Genomic DNA, 16,062 nt, shown 5'->3' on the forward strand with positions numbered 1-16,062 from the left:
ATTTACTTTCTGCTTTGTGTTGATACTCAATTCCCTTTTGATAAGGTATTAAGGTATAGTCTTTGATTCTAGATTCAAATGAGATGTTTATATGCAATTTGTTCCTGCCTGCGCGGCACTGTTGACCTTCAGTTTTTTAATTAATTATTTTTTTTTCTGGAGAAGAGATTATAATTAATTTAAATATGCAAACATTAGATCTTAAAATGATACAGTAGTCACCTTTACTAGTAAAATTAGTCGAAAACTTCATGTTGTCATGAATGATTCTGGTTTTTGTAGTTCTTAAGCTATTATATAAAGCATTTTTTCCCTTCGGAACTGGGTGTTAGAAAGATACATACTATTTTTTCATGCTGGGCCCTAAATGTGGTTCACACAACTAAAGGTATGGGCAACGCTTGTTCTTCAACTTTTATTCTTGAAAATAAACAAAGTTCAGAAGCAAGTAGGAAGGATCGATCTTACTGTATTAGACAAACGAATTAATCAACTATACCTGCAGTGCAATTAACCCAACTACGGAGCAGGACCTTGTGAGTCCCCCCTGCCCAGGCTGCTGGTAAAAATTTATCAACTGTAATAGGAGGGGTGCGCCAGGCCCAAGCAGTAGTGCAACGCAAGGGCGACGCGCGAAGACCCCAATAGCAAGCTATTGTGATGGGCCCTCCCCCTAAAAAAATAAATTTAATATCATGTGGGACGATGTCCCACGTATCAGATATTAAACTGATAAGAACAGATACTACACTTGATCTTAGCCAAAAGGCCGAGAATGGTATGCTTTGTACCGTCTTCTCGACTCCGTTTTATCCTATGTTCTTCTACAGCCACATTTAATATCTTGTCGATATGGGACTGCGCTTCCCACTTTCTCATCTCCCTTTGCCTTGTTTTTTCCTGTGTTTTTCCATAGAGAGTCTCTATTTTGAGTTCAGGTTACCTAATTCTGTAATTCTAAATATAACTTAACCTTGGTGTCATGGAAATGCAATTACGCCACCACTAACTAGTAACCACCCACCCTCAAATGATGGTGAAGAGGGTTTGGTTGATCTAAATTTGGTATAATCAAACTTTTAAATGAGTTTCAAGGTAGAGCATTGAGTTGCAGTACAAGCAGGACTATTCCACCCCATGGACAAGGCAGCGGCAAGGGTCCTGTGTGTCAAGCTCACAGTCCCATGGATCGAATGCATGTCTATCGTTTCTAATAAACAGCTAAAAGAAAAAGAAAGAAGAAAACCCTTCTAGGGTAGTTATCATCATCCATCTGAATTTTCATGGGAACTGCAATTACAAACCAGGAGTTACTAACCAGATGCCCAAAAATAGAAAATGGGGGTTACATCCATAAGAAGCCCAGATCTTTACCGGCTAATTGAAGTTTGGTGAAAGTCATTGCCTTTAGGCCCTGGGCTTTACTGATCAACCACGAGTTTCCTCTATCAGTCATCAGAATTTGAAGAGACCCATCCATCATCACATCTTCAGAATTGGCTTCTGGATAAACCTACTAACTGGTCAACACTGAAGTCCTTGGAAGAAAAAGCAAGGACATTCTCAACTGGAAGTGAACCTCCATGCTTCATTCTACTGCTACTTATCACTGCACTTTCCATTTCCATACACCGATTCAACTCCTCCTTGCTTCCCTTATTATTCAAGCAGGTTGATGATTTCTAGATTTTGGGATTGACCTTTTGTAGGAGCATCTCTTTGCAAGAGGCTGGAAGAAACCTAGTACTAAATCAGCCTGGAACATAACCATCATCCTAAAACAAATATGTTCAGAATTCCTTCAGATAGAACATGAAACTGAATGTTAATAAAATTTCTTTAACCCTTAGTCTGAGATGCAAATGACTGAAACTTGAAGATGCAGAACTTTGGACCCAAAGGGACCCTTACGTCTTTAAAACGCATCTACAGGGGGTTAAGAGGAGTTCATACTTAACAGACGAACACCTCCCCATCCCCGTTGTGTTCCTGTGAGGGTCCCATCCCCGTTGTGTACCTGTGAGGGTTAGAGATTGGCTCTGATACCATTTGTAATGGTTCACTCCCAATTGAGTAAATATTGTTCACTTTTGACCCAAATGGGCTCTCACGGCTTTAAAACTCGTTTATAAGGTTAAGAGGAGTCCATACTTATATAACGTCAGCAACTTCCCCCTATCCGATGTGGGATGCCATAGGTATAGATCATAAAAAGGGAAAAAAGGACTCTTCGCCTTTCATTTAGAGAATGAATACTTTTATTGGAAAACACTGCCGTCCAGCATTGGCACATCGTGGTTGAACTTTTTTCTGCACTTGTGGGCTTGTCTTCACCTCCCTTTCTGTTCAGAAACTCATAAAACATAGTGAGCCTATCAACAAACGCATTCTCCTGGTAACTACTTAATGAATAGACAGAAAATTATGAAAATTCCACCCTAAATTGAATTTATAGACTGGAGACACCATTCACTTACAAAACCTTAGAACTGGAGTTTGGAGGGGTGCGCCAGGCCCAGGCAACAGTGCAACGCTACTCCATACTGGACTTAACAAAACTGAAGTTCTTGGAAGTAAGATCCTGGACAGTCTCAACTGAAAGCGAACCTCCCTACTCCATAGTCCATTCCACTGCACTCTCCATTTCTATATCAAATCCTCCTTGCTTCCCTTTTTATAATTTTCAAGCAGATTGATGATTTCTATATTTTGAGATTGATTTTGTAGTCATTCTCTCAAAACAAATATATTCAGAATTCCTTTAGATGGAACATGGAACTGAATGTCAATAGAATTTCTTTAACCCTTGATCTGAGATGCAAGTGACTGAAACTTGAAGATGTAGAAAGAATCAATGTTGGCAGCAAAGGAGAAGGAAGCAAGAAAGAAACACTTCAAGAAGCCATTCAGCTTGTATCTCATAGGAATGAATTGAACAACTGGAATAGACCCAATTGGAAAATCAAATATGTTTACGAACAGAGTCCAGATGACTATCTGGAAACAGGAACAAATCCTACATTACAAATATGATAAGAATTCCCTACAAGACCAAATGCCACCAGCTTCCTAGGAATTGTTAAATAAGCATCAAAGCGTTAGGAAAATGGTTTGTGCTCACATTCAGGGTTCATGGCCTCAGATGTCTTTATTTACAGAAATGATTCTGGATTTATGCAATGGAGTACTTCACAGTCAATGAATTGAACTCCATGTCAAGTTCATTTGGATAAGAAAGAGAAGTCAATAGAAAATTCAAGACACTCCAGTCTTGCCACTTTAACACCAAACAATCATACTTTTGGAACACACGAGTTTGAGAAGACTGGCTACCTTTCTTTCTTTGTTCATAAGCAGGGAGATCACACATAATCACAGTAGCCCCACCATTTGACAGCTCTGACGGTTTATGATACAGAAGAAATCAAGGAGAAAGCACTTAAAAAGTTTACCAGATCTGAAAACAAATTAAAAGTACTTTTATCAACTTCTGAAATCGACAATTTTATGCATTAAACCATAAATAATGCATGAAAAAAAAAATTTCATGTGTCCAGAGTTTGTACAAACTATATTAAATCATTGACATGGCACACTATGTTATCAAACATCAAGCTCTGAGTACCATTTAGACACCAAAAACTCAAGAACCTCCAAAAGTGTAATGCTTTAAAAAAAAAAAAAAAAAATTGAATTCCTCATTGCATTCGTCTTACAATAGAAGATACCGCCCACAGAAGCTAAAGTACATGGTTGAACTCAAATCTTAGCCACATTTGGGAGATAGATCTTGTTGACAAAAGCCAAGCTCCACTCTTATCCTCCACACACCTCAGTTTCAAGGACCTGCCACAATCAATCAAACAGGAAAACTCTCATTCTTGTACAAAGACTCGAAAAAACCCATATGCATTCTACAAATGAAAATCCATTCTCATTGCTAAAAAGTGAAAACTACCATACAACAAACTTGCACCTCATGTAAGAACAAGCGGACAAGTGAGTACAATAGTTTATAACCAGATTTGACTAAATCAAGGGAACAATTTTTAGGCATAAATCAGCTGTTCAAATGATTAAACCAAAGAACCAAAATTGGAACCCGAGTGTGAATTGCCTAAAACTAGAAATCGCTCTATTCAAAATTATACTCGAGTTTGACAGTACAGAGAACATATTATTGGTCAGTACTACAAATACTTCAAATTTTCAATCACAAGTGAGATGTACTCATTTAGATCAGGGAAGGAGGAAAAGGATCAGATATGTTTATGAAAGATCTACCCAGTGAGTCCATGAAAAATTCCATAAACAAGGCATGCCATCAGTCACCATCTCCACCTCATACTCACTCATCGCAAGATTACCAGCATAATAAAAACAGAATTGAGTCCGAAAGGAAATCTTAAAAAAATGAAATTACAATTTCATTAGATCCTATATATGCTTGAGGAAGACAAGATTCCCCTGTTCTTCAGGACTACTGAGACATAACATTAGTTTTTGGCCACAAACAAAGAGACATGAATCCAGCTCAGTCATCAATTACTGAAATGAGGAGACACCAATACACAACAGAAAAGACTCTTCATTTTTGTGAAAACACATACATTAAAATAAAATTGACATGTTAGAGTGGGAATAAGTGAATTCCCATGCTTGTTTTTGCTGCATTCAGGAAAATTATTTCTTTTAACTCCAATAACACCAATACAACATAAAAAGGTTAAATTGAAATAGAAAAATAGATGGGTCACTAACAAAAAAAAAAACAAAACCAAAAGCAAAAACAAAATATTTTGTGCATAACCACAGTTGCCATCCCTGCAACTGGTAGCCATTACAATCCTTAAGTAGCAGCGATGAAGAAAATAATAAATAAGGAGAAAAAATAAAAGTATAAATAACATTGGGGGGAAAAATCAAAGTACATGTTAAATCAATTGCTCACATCCATCAACCATCCACATAGCTAGTAGTACATGCAGAACTCATGCTCCCAATCTTTCATTTCTTCTTTGACCTGTTTTGGGGTCACTTACTAAACTGTCGATACTTACAGTTCTTATCATCACCAACATATCAAACATTTGAGACTTTCTATACCAACAATACAAAATCAAACACATCCATAACTTCTTCATTGTTGCTTGGACCCTCATCTTTTCTTCCTCCATCTTCCTTATTCCTTTAAGCAACTCAAGCATAATGTGTCTTGAAAGCTCGTACTTGGGCAAATCAAAGCCAACTAAAATCATACTTTTAAAATTGCTCTACATTGAAATTTTTTCAATCAAAACAAAAATAGAGGAATGGAAGTACAAAGTATGAAACTTACCATTTTCTAGTCACATTCTTCTTCCTAATCTTTTAACTATCCAAGAGACACTTAGGTGAGCAAGCTTCCAGCAGTCACACAATGGGTCGGCTGCATTGTGACAGTATTGAGTGTGGTTCCATTGCCATGAGAGTTATGGGTTTAGTGCCAAAAGTTGCGTATTTATGTTCTACACTCAATCAAATTAGATAATGAAACTGTGAAGGCATTTGTAGACTTTTATTGGAGGGGTGCGCCAGGCCCAAGCAGTAGTGCAACGCAAGGGCGACGCTCAAGGACCCCAATAGCAAGCTATTGTGATGGGCCCTTCCCCTAAAAATATAAATTTAATATCATGTGGGACGATGTCCCACGTATCAGATATTAAACTGATAAGAACAGATACTACACTTGATCTTAGCCAAAAGGCCGAGAAAGGTATGCTTTGAGTCGTGTCCTCAACTCCCTTTTATGCTATGTCCTTGTACAGCCAGCTTTCATATCTAGTCCATGTGGGACAGCACTTCCCACTTCTTATCTCATTCTGTGTCTGGTGTGTTCTCCTTATGCTCGTTTCCATGAAGAATCTCTATTTTTCAGGTTACCTAATAATGTTATTATCTAAATGTATGACAACTTCACCTTGACATAAAACTACATATCGAAAGCTTAGTCTGGTAAAAGTAGAAGGCAGAACAATTCTACTGCTCTTCTATTGTACTTATGACTGGCTGTCAGTGGGTGTTTTATGTTTCATTCTTGATTTTTTTGACTACTTGAATGAATAAATTCAGAGAATCATCAATAAATATGTAACCATTTTGTTCAAGATTCTAGTAAATGATAGAGAAAAATAAAAGGTATGTCTTACCACCCACATATGTTGCATTAGCATAATACCAAGCATTATTTTAGGGGGGAAACAAATTGTTCTCAACATGCAATTCCACCACAGCAGCTCTAATAAGAAAATAACATAGTTGTAAATTCTCTGATGGACAAGATAACCCATTACCAGGAATGGAGACACTTTCTTCAACAAAGCAAAAAGACTTTGTTGATATAAATCTGAAGTCGTAGAGTGTCAGTGTGTCGGAGTCCCAACCTCTGGCTGGTGCATGCTGTTGTTGACACAAAGTTGCCCCAAAGCATTGCAATCTATGCTCAATTTCACCCAGATCTGTAAAGGTTTCATTTGGTTGTCTTCTCCTTCTGTTACTATTTTGTATGAGGAATTCCTTTTGGGACACAAGTGGCATAAGAGCTAGGCCTAGGAAAACCATTATGCGATGTTATTGTGGTCAGATCGACTGCGATTTTTTTCCCCCTTTTTTGGCTGGTCCTGTGTCTTATCCAACAATTACAAGGCTTAACTGCTACTGCACCATTTTCTATGAAATCCCAGGGACATACAAACTTTATAAGACGTATGATAAAATGTAATTAGATTATTTCTCTTTCAAATTTTATACCAACAATTTTACTTTCTGTTGTGTTGATACTCATTCACCTAAATATATACCCTTTTTCATCAGGAATTAAGGTATAATTTTTTATTCAAGATTCCAATGAGATGTTAGGATGCAATTTGTTCCTGCCTGCACACACTCTTGACCTTTAGTTTTTTTAATTAAATTTTTTTTTAAGGAATCGTCATGAGTGATTGTCGGTATAGTGTATCTTCAACCATTGTATAAAGCATTTTATGTCGGGCCCTAAACGTGAAGTATAAGAACATACAAATACATTTCCACCCAGTCCAGACAAGTCAGAAGGTCAACCCTTTGCAACAGCTCCCAGGCCCAAAAGAATAAATAAGACAAACCTGCAGCACCGCACCTCGCGCGGGCCCTTTGCCCAAGCAGGCTCAAACAAACTTAGAACTTGGTTTTGGGAGGGGTGCGCCAGGCCCATGCAGTAGTGTAACGCAAGGGCGACGCGCGAGGACCCCAATAGCAAGCTATTGTGATGGGCCCTCCCCCTAAAAAAATAAATTTAATATCATGTGGGACGATGTCCCACGTATCAGATATTAAACTGATAAGAACAGATACTACACTTGATCTTAGCCAAAAGGCCGAGAAAGGTATGCTTTTCCTTGTTTCTCCATCTCCCTTTTATGTATCTTCCTTTACAGCTACATTTTGTAAATAGCCAATGTGGGACACGTTTTCCTTCCCGCTTTCCTACCTCTCGTCTCCGTTTCACACATAGCCCAATGCTATACAATCCTTGGTAAGACAAAGTTCCTTTGGTGAGTTCTCATTTTTTTGCTTGCCTCTCAACTTCAGAGGCAGATATGTAGTCTAAATATAATTCCGAATCTTTTTTTTTTCCCATTTTTTAAAGTAGTGACTTGAACATGAAACTAATGCTATTTGGCCTGCTAACTATTTGTCTTAGAGATGTTAAAAGGTTTAAGTTACCACCAAATCGTTTTCAATCTTGAGGGTTGAGAGCAAACAGTTTGTAGAGGTAGCCTTACATGGGTGTCTCACAATGTGCATATTGGACTACAAAACAAAAAAATCCTTGTATGACTATTTGAAGAAGCAAAAGAGGAAAAAACAACCCTCGCCCACAATGAAATCAGAGCTGCTAGCTACCCAATTTTGACCTTCGTGTTTCTCATTGAATTTGTTATTTTCACATGAAAGGGATAGGAAATTTTTACATGTCCCACGGCTGTTCAGACGTTCCAGCAGTGATCCGCACCAACATTTCAAATTCAAGATCACCCTAGAAAGCTGCTGCTTACCTATTTTCGTTGACCCCAGATCAAGTAAACTCTGCTCTGTTCCAAGGTAGCCAGTTGGGTCCAAAATGAATGACAATATGCCAGTTGAGCAGTTGGAATTGGCTGGTTGATGATGACCTGTAAAGATTATTCAAGATCTCTTCTTGTTTGTACACACCGAAGAAGGAAAAGGAGGCCTTCTCTTTAGCTTTTTCTTATCATTCTTTCAATCTTAATGGAGGCTGCTCAAGAACTGCAGCTGCAACTACAAACCAGAGGTTAGTTACTCAGTGTTTAGATAGAAAGCTCCCACAACAGATTAAGGGAGAAGGTCATGTTCTCCAGGCAATTCGTTTTTAATTCAAAACAATTTTTTTTTAATCAGAAAACTGCTGATGAATCTAAATTTGGACACATCCATATCAGTTAGGTTGGTTAGTTTCTATTTCTCCTGCTGATGTTTTGAATTGAATGAATATCTTTAATTATTTTTATGTTTTGAACCAGCTGAAAGCAGAGAAGGAAGCTCACAAAGAGATGCAACAGTCAGTGGTAATCAACCAAGTCTTCCTAAACCCATACTCTACAAGTGGTGGCTTCGAGTGGCTATCTACACCCTCTTTCTTCTCGCCGGCCAATCCACAGCCACTCTCTTGGGAAGACTATACTATGACAAAGGCGGAAATAGCAAATGGATGGCCACATTTGTTCAATCAGCAGGCTTCCCAATCCTCCTTCCCCTCTTCTTTTTCTTCTCACCGACATCCAAATCCACCCCCATCTCAATTAGCCCCTCTTCTGCAAAACCACCTTCTTTCTCCACCATATTGTTCCTCTACCTCTTCTTTGGCCTACTCTTGACAGGCGATAACTTGATGTATTCATATGGGCTCCTCTACCTCCCTGTCTCTACTTACTCTCTCCTCTGTGCGACCCAGTTGGCCTTCAATGCCCTCTTCTCCTTCTTCCTCAATTCACAGAAGTTCACCATGCTAATACTCAACTCCCTGGTCCTCCTCACCATATCAGCCTCCCTTCTTGCAGTCCATTCAGACTCTGAAGACACAACAGGGACCCCCAAAGGGAAGTATGTAATTGGATTCCTTTGCACACTAGGCGCATCTGCCACATACTCCTTGTACCTCTCTCTAGTGCAATTATCTTTTCAGAAGGTTATAAAAAGAGAGACCTTCGATGTAGTCTTGGAAATGCAAGTATACCCATCATTTGTTGCGACTTGTGCCTGCGTGGTGGGACTTTTCGCAAGCGGGGAATGGAGTGGTCTGAGTGAAGAGATGAAGGAATATGAAGATGGGAAGATATCATATCTGATGACTCTGATTTGGACGGCAGTGACATGGCAAATTTCCTCAGTGGGCTTACTGGGTTTGATCTTTGAGGTGTCTTCTCTCTTCTCCAATGTCATTAGTACTGTTGCTTTGCCTGTGGTTCCAGTTGTGGCTGTAATGTTTTTCCATGATAAGATGGATGGGGTGAAAGTGATGGCCTTGCTGTTGGCAGTATGGGGCTTTGTTTCCTACATCTATCAGCATTATCTTGATGACTGTAGATCCAAAGAAACAAAAAAAACCAATGAGGGTGAAGCTTCTAATGCTCTGACAGAGGTTTGTTGACAAGTTCACAATGAAAACAGAATCATGTAGACCTCAAGATCTTCAATAGGATGCTAATGCATTTTTATGGCAATTACAAAAACCAGTTTTAGGAACTAGTTTCTTATAGTCTTACAAAAAAAAATGAAGTGAATGAGATGTTATGTATACAAGGGTCAGTAGACCTGTAAAAATATATACAGGAGACTTTATATGACAGATGTGGGTTTTGAGGTTTTGGTTCATATGGTGAGGTCACCAATTAAGCCTCGGTGTTCTTCCTCTGTATTGCCTTCTTTGTTTTGTTTTAAATTCTAATTCCTTCAGTAAAACTTTTTTTGCACCAGAGGAAATGATTGAGTGTTCATTTTCCACTTCATATGATCAAAATCTTATCCAAGTCAAATAAATTAAATGTTTGCATTGCCTTCAATCAAGTACCTAACTTTCAAAAATTTGTAATGGTGTGTAATGCATTTGAATGTATTATACTAATAGCACATTTAACAATGGTTTTAGAAAACATTTTTAAGGACAATAAGATAAAAAGTAAGGAAACACTTTTAAAATAAATAAAAAAACCAATCATTTAATAAAATATTCTCTCAAAAATACTTATGAGGAAAACGTTTTTATTGGAAACACTTTGAATACAAACATTGTTGATGATAATCTAAATACATAAAAAATTTTAAAGCTCAGAATTAAGAGTGCGTTTAACAGTTATAGTAGAAAGTATTTTTAGTATTTTTAACACTTTAAAATTTTTATCTTTAAGGCATTAGAAGGCTAGAAATACTTTCTAAAATCTCTACCAAATACACTCTAAATAACACAATATGATTGTAAAAGCATGGTATTAAAATTAAGAGTTTATTTAATAGTGTCTTTAGAAATCACTTTTAATACAAATTGCATTCTTGAAGAAAAATTATATGTTTGACAAAATTTTAAAAGTTGAAAAACTACTTTTAATGTTTCCTAAAAAAGTGTTTAGAGTCTGTTTGACAATAATTTTAGAAGGCACTTTTAATTTTTTTTTTTTAACATTTTAAATTTTTTACTTTTTAAGTATTAGAAATATTAAAAACACTGCTTACAATTAATGTCAAACGTTCACTCTAAGAATGCAATAAGAAGATGATTTATTTTATAACACCCTACATGTGACCAGAATATAAAGATAAAAGCATTCTTACAAAGATCCAAGAGGGTTTAACTTGATTCAACCAATCATCTTTACGCCATAAAATGAAAAAAAAATTATTAATTACATAAATAATTATGTTTTTATTATAATATTCTTTATTTTAAAAAAAAAAAAAAATATATATATATATATATATATATATATATATATATATATATATATATATATATATATATATATATATATGAATTAGGGATTTGAAATACCTTTCAACAAATACAAATTTAATGTCTAGAGATTATCCTCACAAATCTTAAAATTAATTCTTTGTTACTTTTAATAATAAAATTAAAATGGTAATGAATTGGGATTTAGAGTTCCGATTAGGTTAGATAAAAATAAGGGAGAATTATGTTTTAGAGGTAGATGGGCCCCCAAATTAACAAAAGGTCCGTGTAACTCTTCAAATTGAGCTCAAAACTCAATGAAAGTATGGAAATTGAGTTGAAGGATATTATCCTTCAGTATTTCCAAAAATGCCCTTTGTTGATTTTGAGAAAAAAAATTAATATTTTTGAAAAATACTTTTATTTAATTTAATATTTTTTAAAAATATTTTTGATTTAATTTAATATTTTTTTAAAATACTTTTATGTAATTTAATATTTTTTAAAAATACTTTTATTTAATTTAATATTTTTTTAAAATATTTTTTATTTAATTTAATATTTTTTTAAAATACTTTTATGTAATTTAATATTTTTTTAAAATACTTTTATTTAATTTAATATTTTTTTAAAATAAATTTATTTAATTTAATATTTAAAAAAATTATTTAATTTAATATTTTTTTTAAATAGTTTTATTTAATTTAATATTTTTGAAAAAAAATTATTTAATTTAATATTTTTGAAAAAAAATTAATTTAATATTTTTGAAAACCACTTTTATTTAATTTAGTATTTTTGAAAAAAAAAATTATTAAAAAAAATTATTTAACTTAATTTTATAAAATATTTTATATGTGTTCTTAAAGGATATATTTGTCCGTTACTATTTCATATCCTTCAACTCAATTTGAAGAGTTATATGGACATTTTGTTAATTTGGGGGCCCATCTACCCCTAAAACATAATTCTCCCTAAAAATAATTCTCCATATTTTGTTATTTATAACATCTTATATTTATTGTAAAAAATCATATTGATTTTATAATAAATTCTTAAAAGTTAATTAAACATATGTTTTTATTTGGTTATTCTAAAAGCAAATTTAGAAGCAAATTACATTTAATATTAAGTTAAAAAACAAATACCACCTTTATAAAACAATACTCTTGGATTAAAAGGGCTTAAGAGAGACACCCCAACATGAGGTAAACCCATGATCCTGACTCTGATATCAATTCTTGGATTGGGTTTTAACCATCTCATTTGAAAACCAATTGATGATTAGTGATGGTAAACCAAATTTTTATAACATTCGATATCACACCCTCTGAGCATGTTCTAAGAGTCATCAATTGGGTGACTCCTTCCTGAGTTTAAGGGCAGCATTGTTGTACTCCAACAAATACCATCTACAAATGGTATCAATAATGACATTATTTTCACACTTCAACGATTCTATGTAGTAAGGATACTAATATTTTATTTATATATTTGCATATGTATCCTTATAAATGAGAGTTTTCATTTTTATTTATTGATATTTAACAAAAAATGACATTAAACCAAATAATACCATCCGGAAAATTATAACCTATTCCAATTGTATTATCATATATTTTCTTAGCTTTTCTAAAAATTTGTTCACAAATAAGAAAACTTAGACTGACAAAATGTTTCAAATAAACAAAGATGGCCTCAGTTGGCATAGTTTGCTCTATATGTTTTTAATTCTTGATTTTAACAATGCCTTCTAAAAAATTAATATTATAACCAATATGTTTGTTTTTACAAATTGAGGCTTTGAAATGTTCCTAAATATTTATTATTCTAAAAAGGGTGGATGACTTGATAATAAAAATTTTCTTAGTGTTTTAAAAAAATATCAATACTACATTAGAATTAAGCAAATAGGGAAAATATAGAAGGATTGAAACATTTATTATTCTAAAAATCTATTGAAAGGTTTATATAGATATATATATATATATATATATATATATATATATATATAAAGAAAATATATCACTTTTATCATAATTTTTACCTTATTAGGTAATAGATAATGATTTGATTAGAGATGACAATAGGATGGGTTTGGGATAAATCGTCCCATTCCAACCCCGTGTGGTTTATTCAAAATTATTTTCATCTTTATCTCATTTAAAAAATTAAACAGGTAGTGTGATATGCGAATTTCTTATACTTACCCTATTCTTGTTTTTTTTTTTTTTTTTGAAACTTTTTAAATTTTTTTTAAAAATTTAATTACATTTAAATTAAAATATTATAATTTTTATAACTTTTTTTAATGAAAAATATTTTTTATTATATATATATATAAAGGAAATAAAAATAAAAATAATTTAATTTTTAAAATTAATTTTACATATAATGAGGTGGAATGGGACAAAGCAATACCTAAACTCGTTTTGCACCCATCTCGGTATTTTTTAAAAAAAAATTTCAAACTTCTCCCAAACTTGTTTATTTAAATTTCAAACTCGTTCCATTAGAAACAGAATGAGACATGCATTTGAAAAATCCATCCTATTATCATCCTAGGTTTGATGTCAAAAAAAATATACTTTTATCTTAAATTTAGACCAATTTTTGTTACATTTAAACACCACCCTCTATACAATATAAGATAAGAAAAATAATTACACTTAAAAGAGTATAAATTTTCAAGATATTAGGGAGTAAAAATAAAAAATAAAGACATAAATAAATATAATTAAGGGCTAATTGCATTCAAACACTTTTAGTTATGTTATAAATATACTTAGCTATTAGTGATTTTAAATTTCATCAATTAACATTTCTAGACATATTTCATTTATAATTTTTTTAAGAGAGATTTTAAGTAAGAAAAATTTTTGGCTACTTAGTTTACAAGATTGAATATGATAAAATGTTAATATTTTAAGATATTATATTTCACATATACATATTATAACATATCATTTTTAAAAATTATGATATTTTTTAATATTATATCTATGGATATCATACCTATGGGATACTATATCTTAAGTTACCATATACATTTGAAAGACAAAAATACACTTAAAGGAAATAAAGAAAAGTAAATGTACTTATGGATCCCATCTTTATGATTCTTTAATTTTTACATTTTCTTTCATTTTTTTTTACTCTCACTCTTATTCTCTCCCATTTTAATCTCCAAGTGTCACATTTATTTTACTTTTTTAATTTATTTTCTAAAAGTATTTTAATATTTTTCCATTTCTCTTTTTATTAAAAGATTTTGAAAAAGTAAAGCACACTAAACATATTAATAAAATTTTAGTTATATCTTTTTATTTTTTTATTTTTTTATTTAATTTAAATTATATATTTTATAATTGAATGAGTTAAATTTTAAGTAAAAACAAATATTTTCTATAATTTAAATTTAGTTTTAGTTTTAGTTTTATTTTTATTTTCCCATTTTATTTTATTATTATTAATATAACATTTTAGTGTCTAAAGTAATTAATAAAACTTTCATTAAAATTTAATATTAATAACAACATTTTTAAAATGTAATTTTCACATATTTGAAAGAGAGCAATAACTATTTTTATATATATATATATATATTTTTTGCATATATTTTAGAATTTTCATACCATAAATATTGTTATTATATGAAATAAAAATTCATATTGAAATCATTTAAAAAATTATTTTAATATTTTCATTTTAAATTTTACTTTGAAAAATAATTTAAAGTTATATATTGAAATAAACTTTTCAAATCAAGATTTTACGTTGCATGTGGGTTTAATTTATTTATTTTTATTATTTTAAAAAATAATTCACTAGAGTATTAAAAGTAAAAAAAAAAAAAAAAACAAGTAGGGTGCATTGTAGATGATATAACATAGTAATACAGTATAAATTCATTTTATACCATTTCCATGTCCTTTAGGTATTTTTGGCATTATTAAATTTTTTTTAACCTTTGAGCTAAATTTTACATATTTTGTGGGCTTTAGGCCCATTATCAGTTTTATATGCTAGGGGTGTTTGGTACGTCGGAATAGGGAATGGAAATAATATTTTGTTTCCTTTCCTATTTCTTAGTGGAATGAAATGAATTTGATGATTCCATTTCTAGCATTTGGATGAATTTAGGAATACAAGATTGGAATGATTATTTGTTTCCATTCCAATGTTTGATAATAATAGGAATGGAAATGAAAAAGAAATAAATTTACAATAATATCCTTACATATAATTTAAAATATTTTTTTATTTTTACTTTTATTTAAAAATAAAATAAATTTTGAGAGGTTTTTTGTTATTAAATAATAAGACTAAAAAATATATATATACTCAATAATAAAAAATTAACCATAAAAAATCGTATAACCCTAATGCACAAATATTCAATTATTATTTTTATTAAAAATTTGAATAATTTGTCATGCTTAAGTAGTTATAAAATTATATTTTTCAAAAAATAATTATTTATTATAATATTTAAATTCTCAAAGCTAGCAAATGTTTTTCCTATTTTCAAAAAAGGAAATAAGATAATTCAAATTTATTCTAATTTTCAACAAGTATCATATCCGATAAAATCCATAACCTTAAAAAAATTTTGTTTTTATTTGTTTTTTTCTTTTTCCTAACCATTAAAAATTTTCAATATTGTAAACACTTGAAATCCATTTCAATTTTTCTCTCCAGTTTCCATTAATACAAGATAAAGAAACATCAAAGATTCCAAACATAAATTAATAAAAAAAAAATTAATCGATTTATAGAGAAGAAGAAACACATATAAAGAAGTAGAAGAAGAAAGAGAAAATAACGTAAACCTAATCGAAGATGTAGAAGGGGGTTTTCAGAACCTAGTTGCAGCAAACAATGACGAATCCTAGATCCAACAATCAAAATGAACATCCAAAACCCTATAAATTAGAAATTGATTTTTTTTTTTTTAAATATCGTGGAAGGTTTAATTGATTCAATTTGGAAGAATCACTTGTTGCAGAGAATTGGATGATGAGTGGATCTCTAGCTTTGCAAAGAAGATAAGAATTGGATGATGAGTGGGTCTCTAG

The 16,062-nt window shown here is 31.9% G+C and overlaps 1 protein-coding gene, 1 long non-coding RNA gene and 3 other non-coding genes across 5 annotated transcripts; 1 reads left to right on the forward strand and 4 right to left on the reverse strand.

The window, feature by feature from the left end:
- Nucleotides 1-586: 586 nt before the first annotated feature.
- On the reverse strand, nucleotides 587-782 carry LOC132253360 (U2 spliceosomal RNA). The gene has a single exon (XR_009465211.1). It is a non-coding gene; the product is annotated as a U2 spliceosomal RNA (small nuclear RNA).
- A 2,772-nt stretch (nucleotides 783-3,554) lies between these two features.
- On the reverse strand, nucleotides 3,555-5,859 carry LOC109123733 (uncharacterized). The gene is made up of 2 exons (XR_002031525.2): nucleotides 5,339-5,859; nucleotides 3,555-3,846 (listed from the first exon to the last, which is right to left on the reverse strand). It is a non-coding gene; the product is annotated as an uncharacterized LOC109123733 (long non-coding RNA).
- Nucleotides 5,564-5,759, reverse strand: LOC132253362 (U2 spliceosomal RNA). Its single transcript, XR_009465212.1, has one exon. It is a non-coding gene; the product is annotated as a U2 spliceosomal RNA (small nuclear RNA).
- A 1,352-nt stretch (nucleotides 5,860-7,211) lies between the features above and the next one.
- LOC132253345 (U2 spliceosomal RNA) lies at nucleotides 7,212-7,407 on the reverse strand. The gene has a single exon (XR_009465203.1). It is a non-coding gene; the product is annotated as a U2 spliceosomal RNA (small nuclear RNA).
- Nucleotides 7,408-7,969: 562 nt separating this feature from the next.
- LOC100247087 (probable purine permease 11) lies at nucleotides 7,970-10,020 on the forward strand. The gene is made up of 2 exons (XM_010665605.3): nucleotides 7,970-8,332; nucleotides 8,562-10,020. Exons 1-2 carry the CDS (start codon nucleotides 8,290-8,292, stop codon nucleotides 9,686-9,688), a joined length of 1,170 nt encoding a protein of 389 aa, XP_010663907.1. The 5' UTR covers nucleotides 7,970-8,289; the 3' UTR covers nucleotides 9,689-10,020.
- Nucleotides 10,021-16,062: the final 6,042 nt, after the last annotated feature.

This window comes from Vitis vinifera, chromosome 2 (assembly GCF_030704535.1).
Source record: "Vitis vinifera cultivar Pinot Noir 40024 chromosome 2, ASM3070453v1".
NCBI lineage: Eukaryota > Viridiplantae > Streptophyta > Magnoliopsida > Vitales > Vitaceae > Vitis > Vitis vinifera.

Bases quoted from the DNA above. Each gene is read 5' to 3' on its own strand.
- LOC100247087 (XM_010665605.3), top strand. From the start codon at position 8,290: ATGGAGGCTGCTCAAGAACTGCAGCTGCAACTACAAACCAGAG. The intron at 8,333-8,561 runs GTTAGTTACTCA...GTTTTGAACCAG, and splicing joins GCTGCAACTACAAACCAGAG to CTGAAAGCAGAGAAGGAAGC.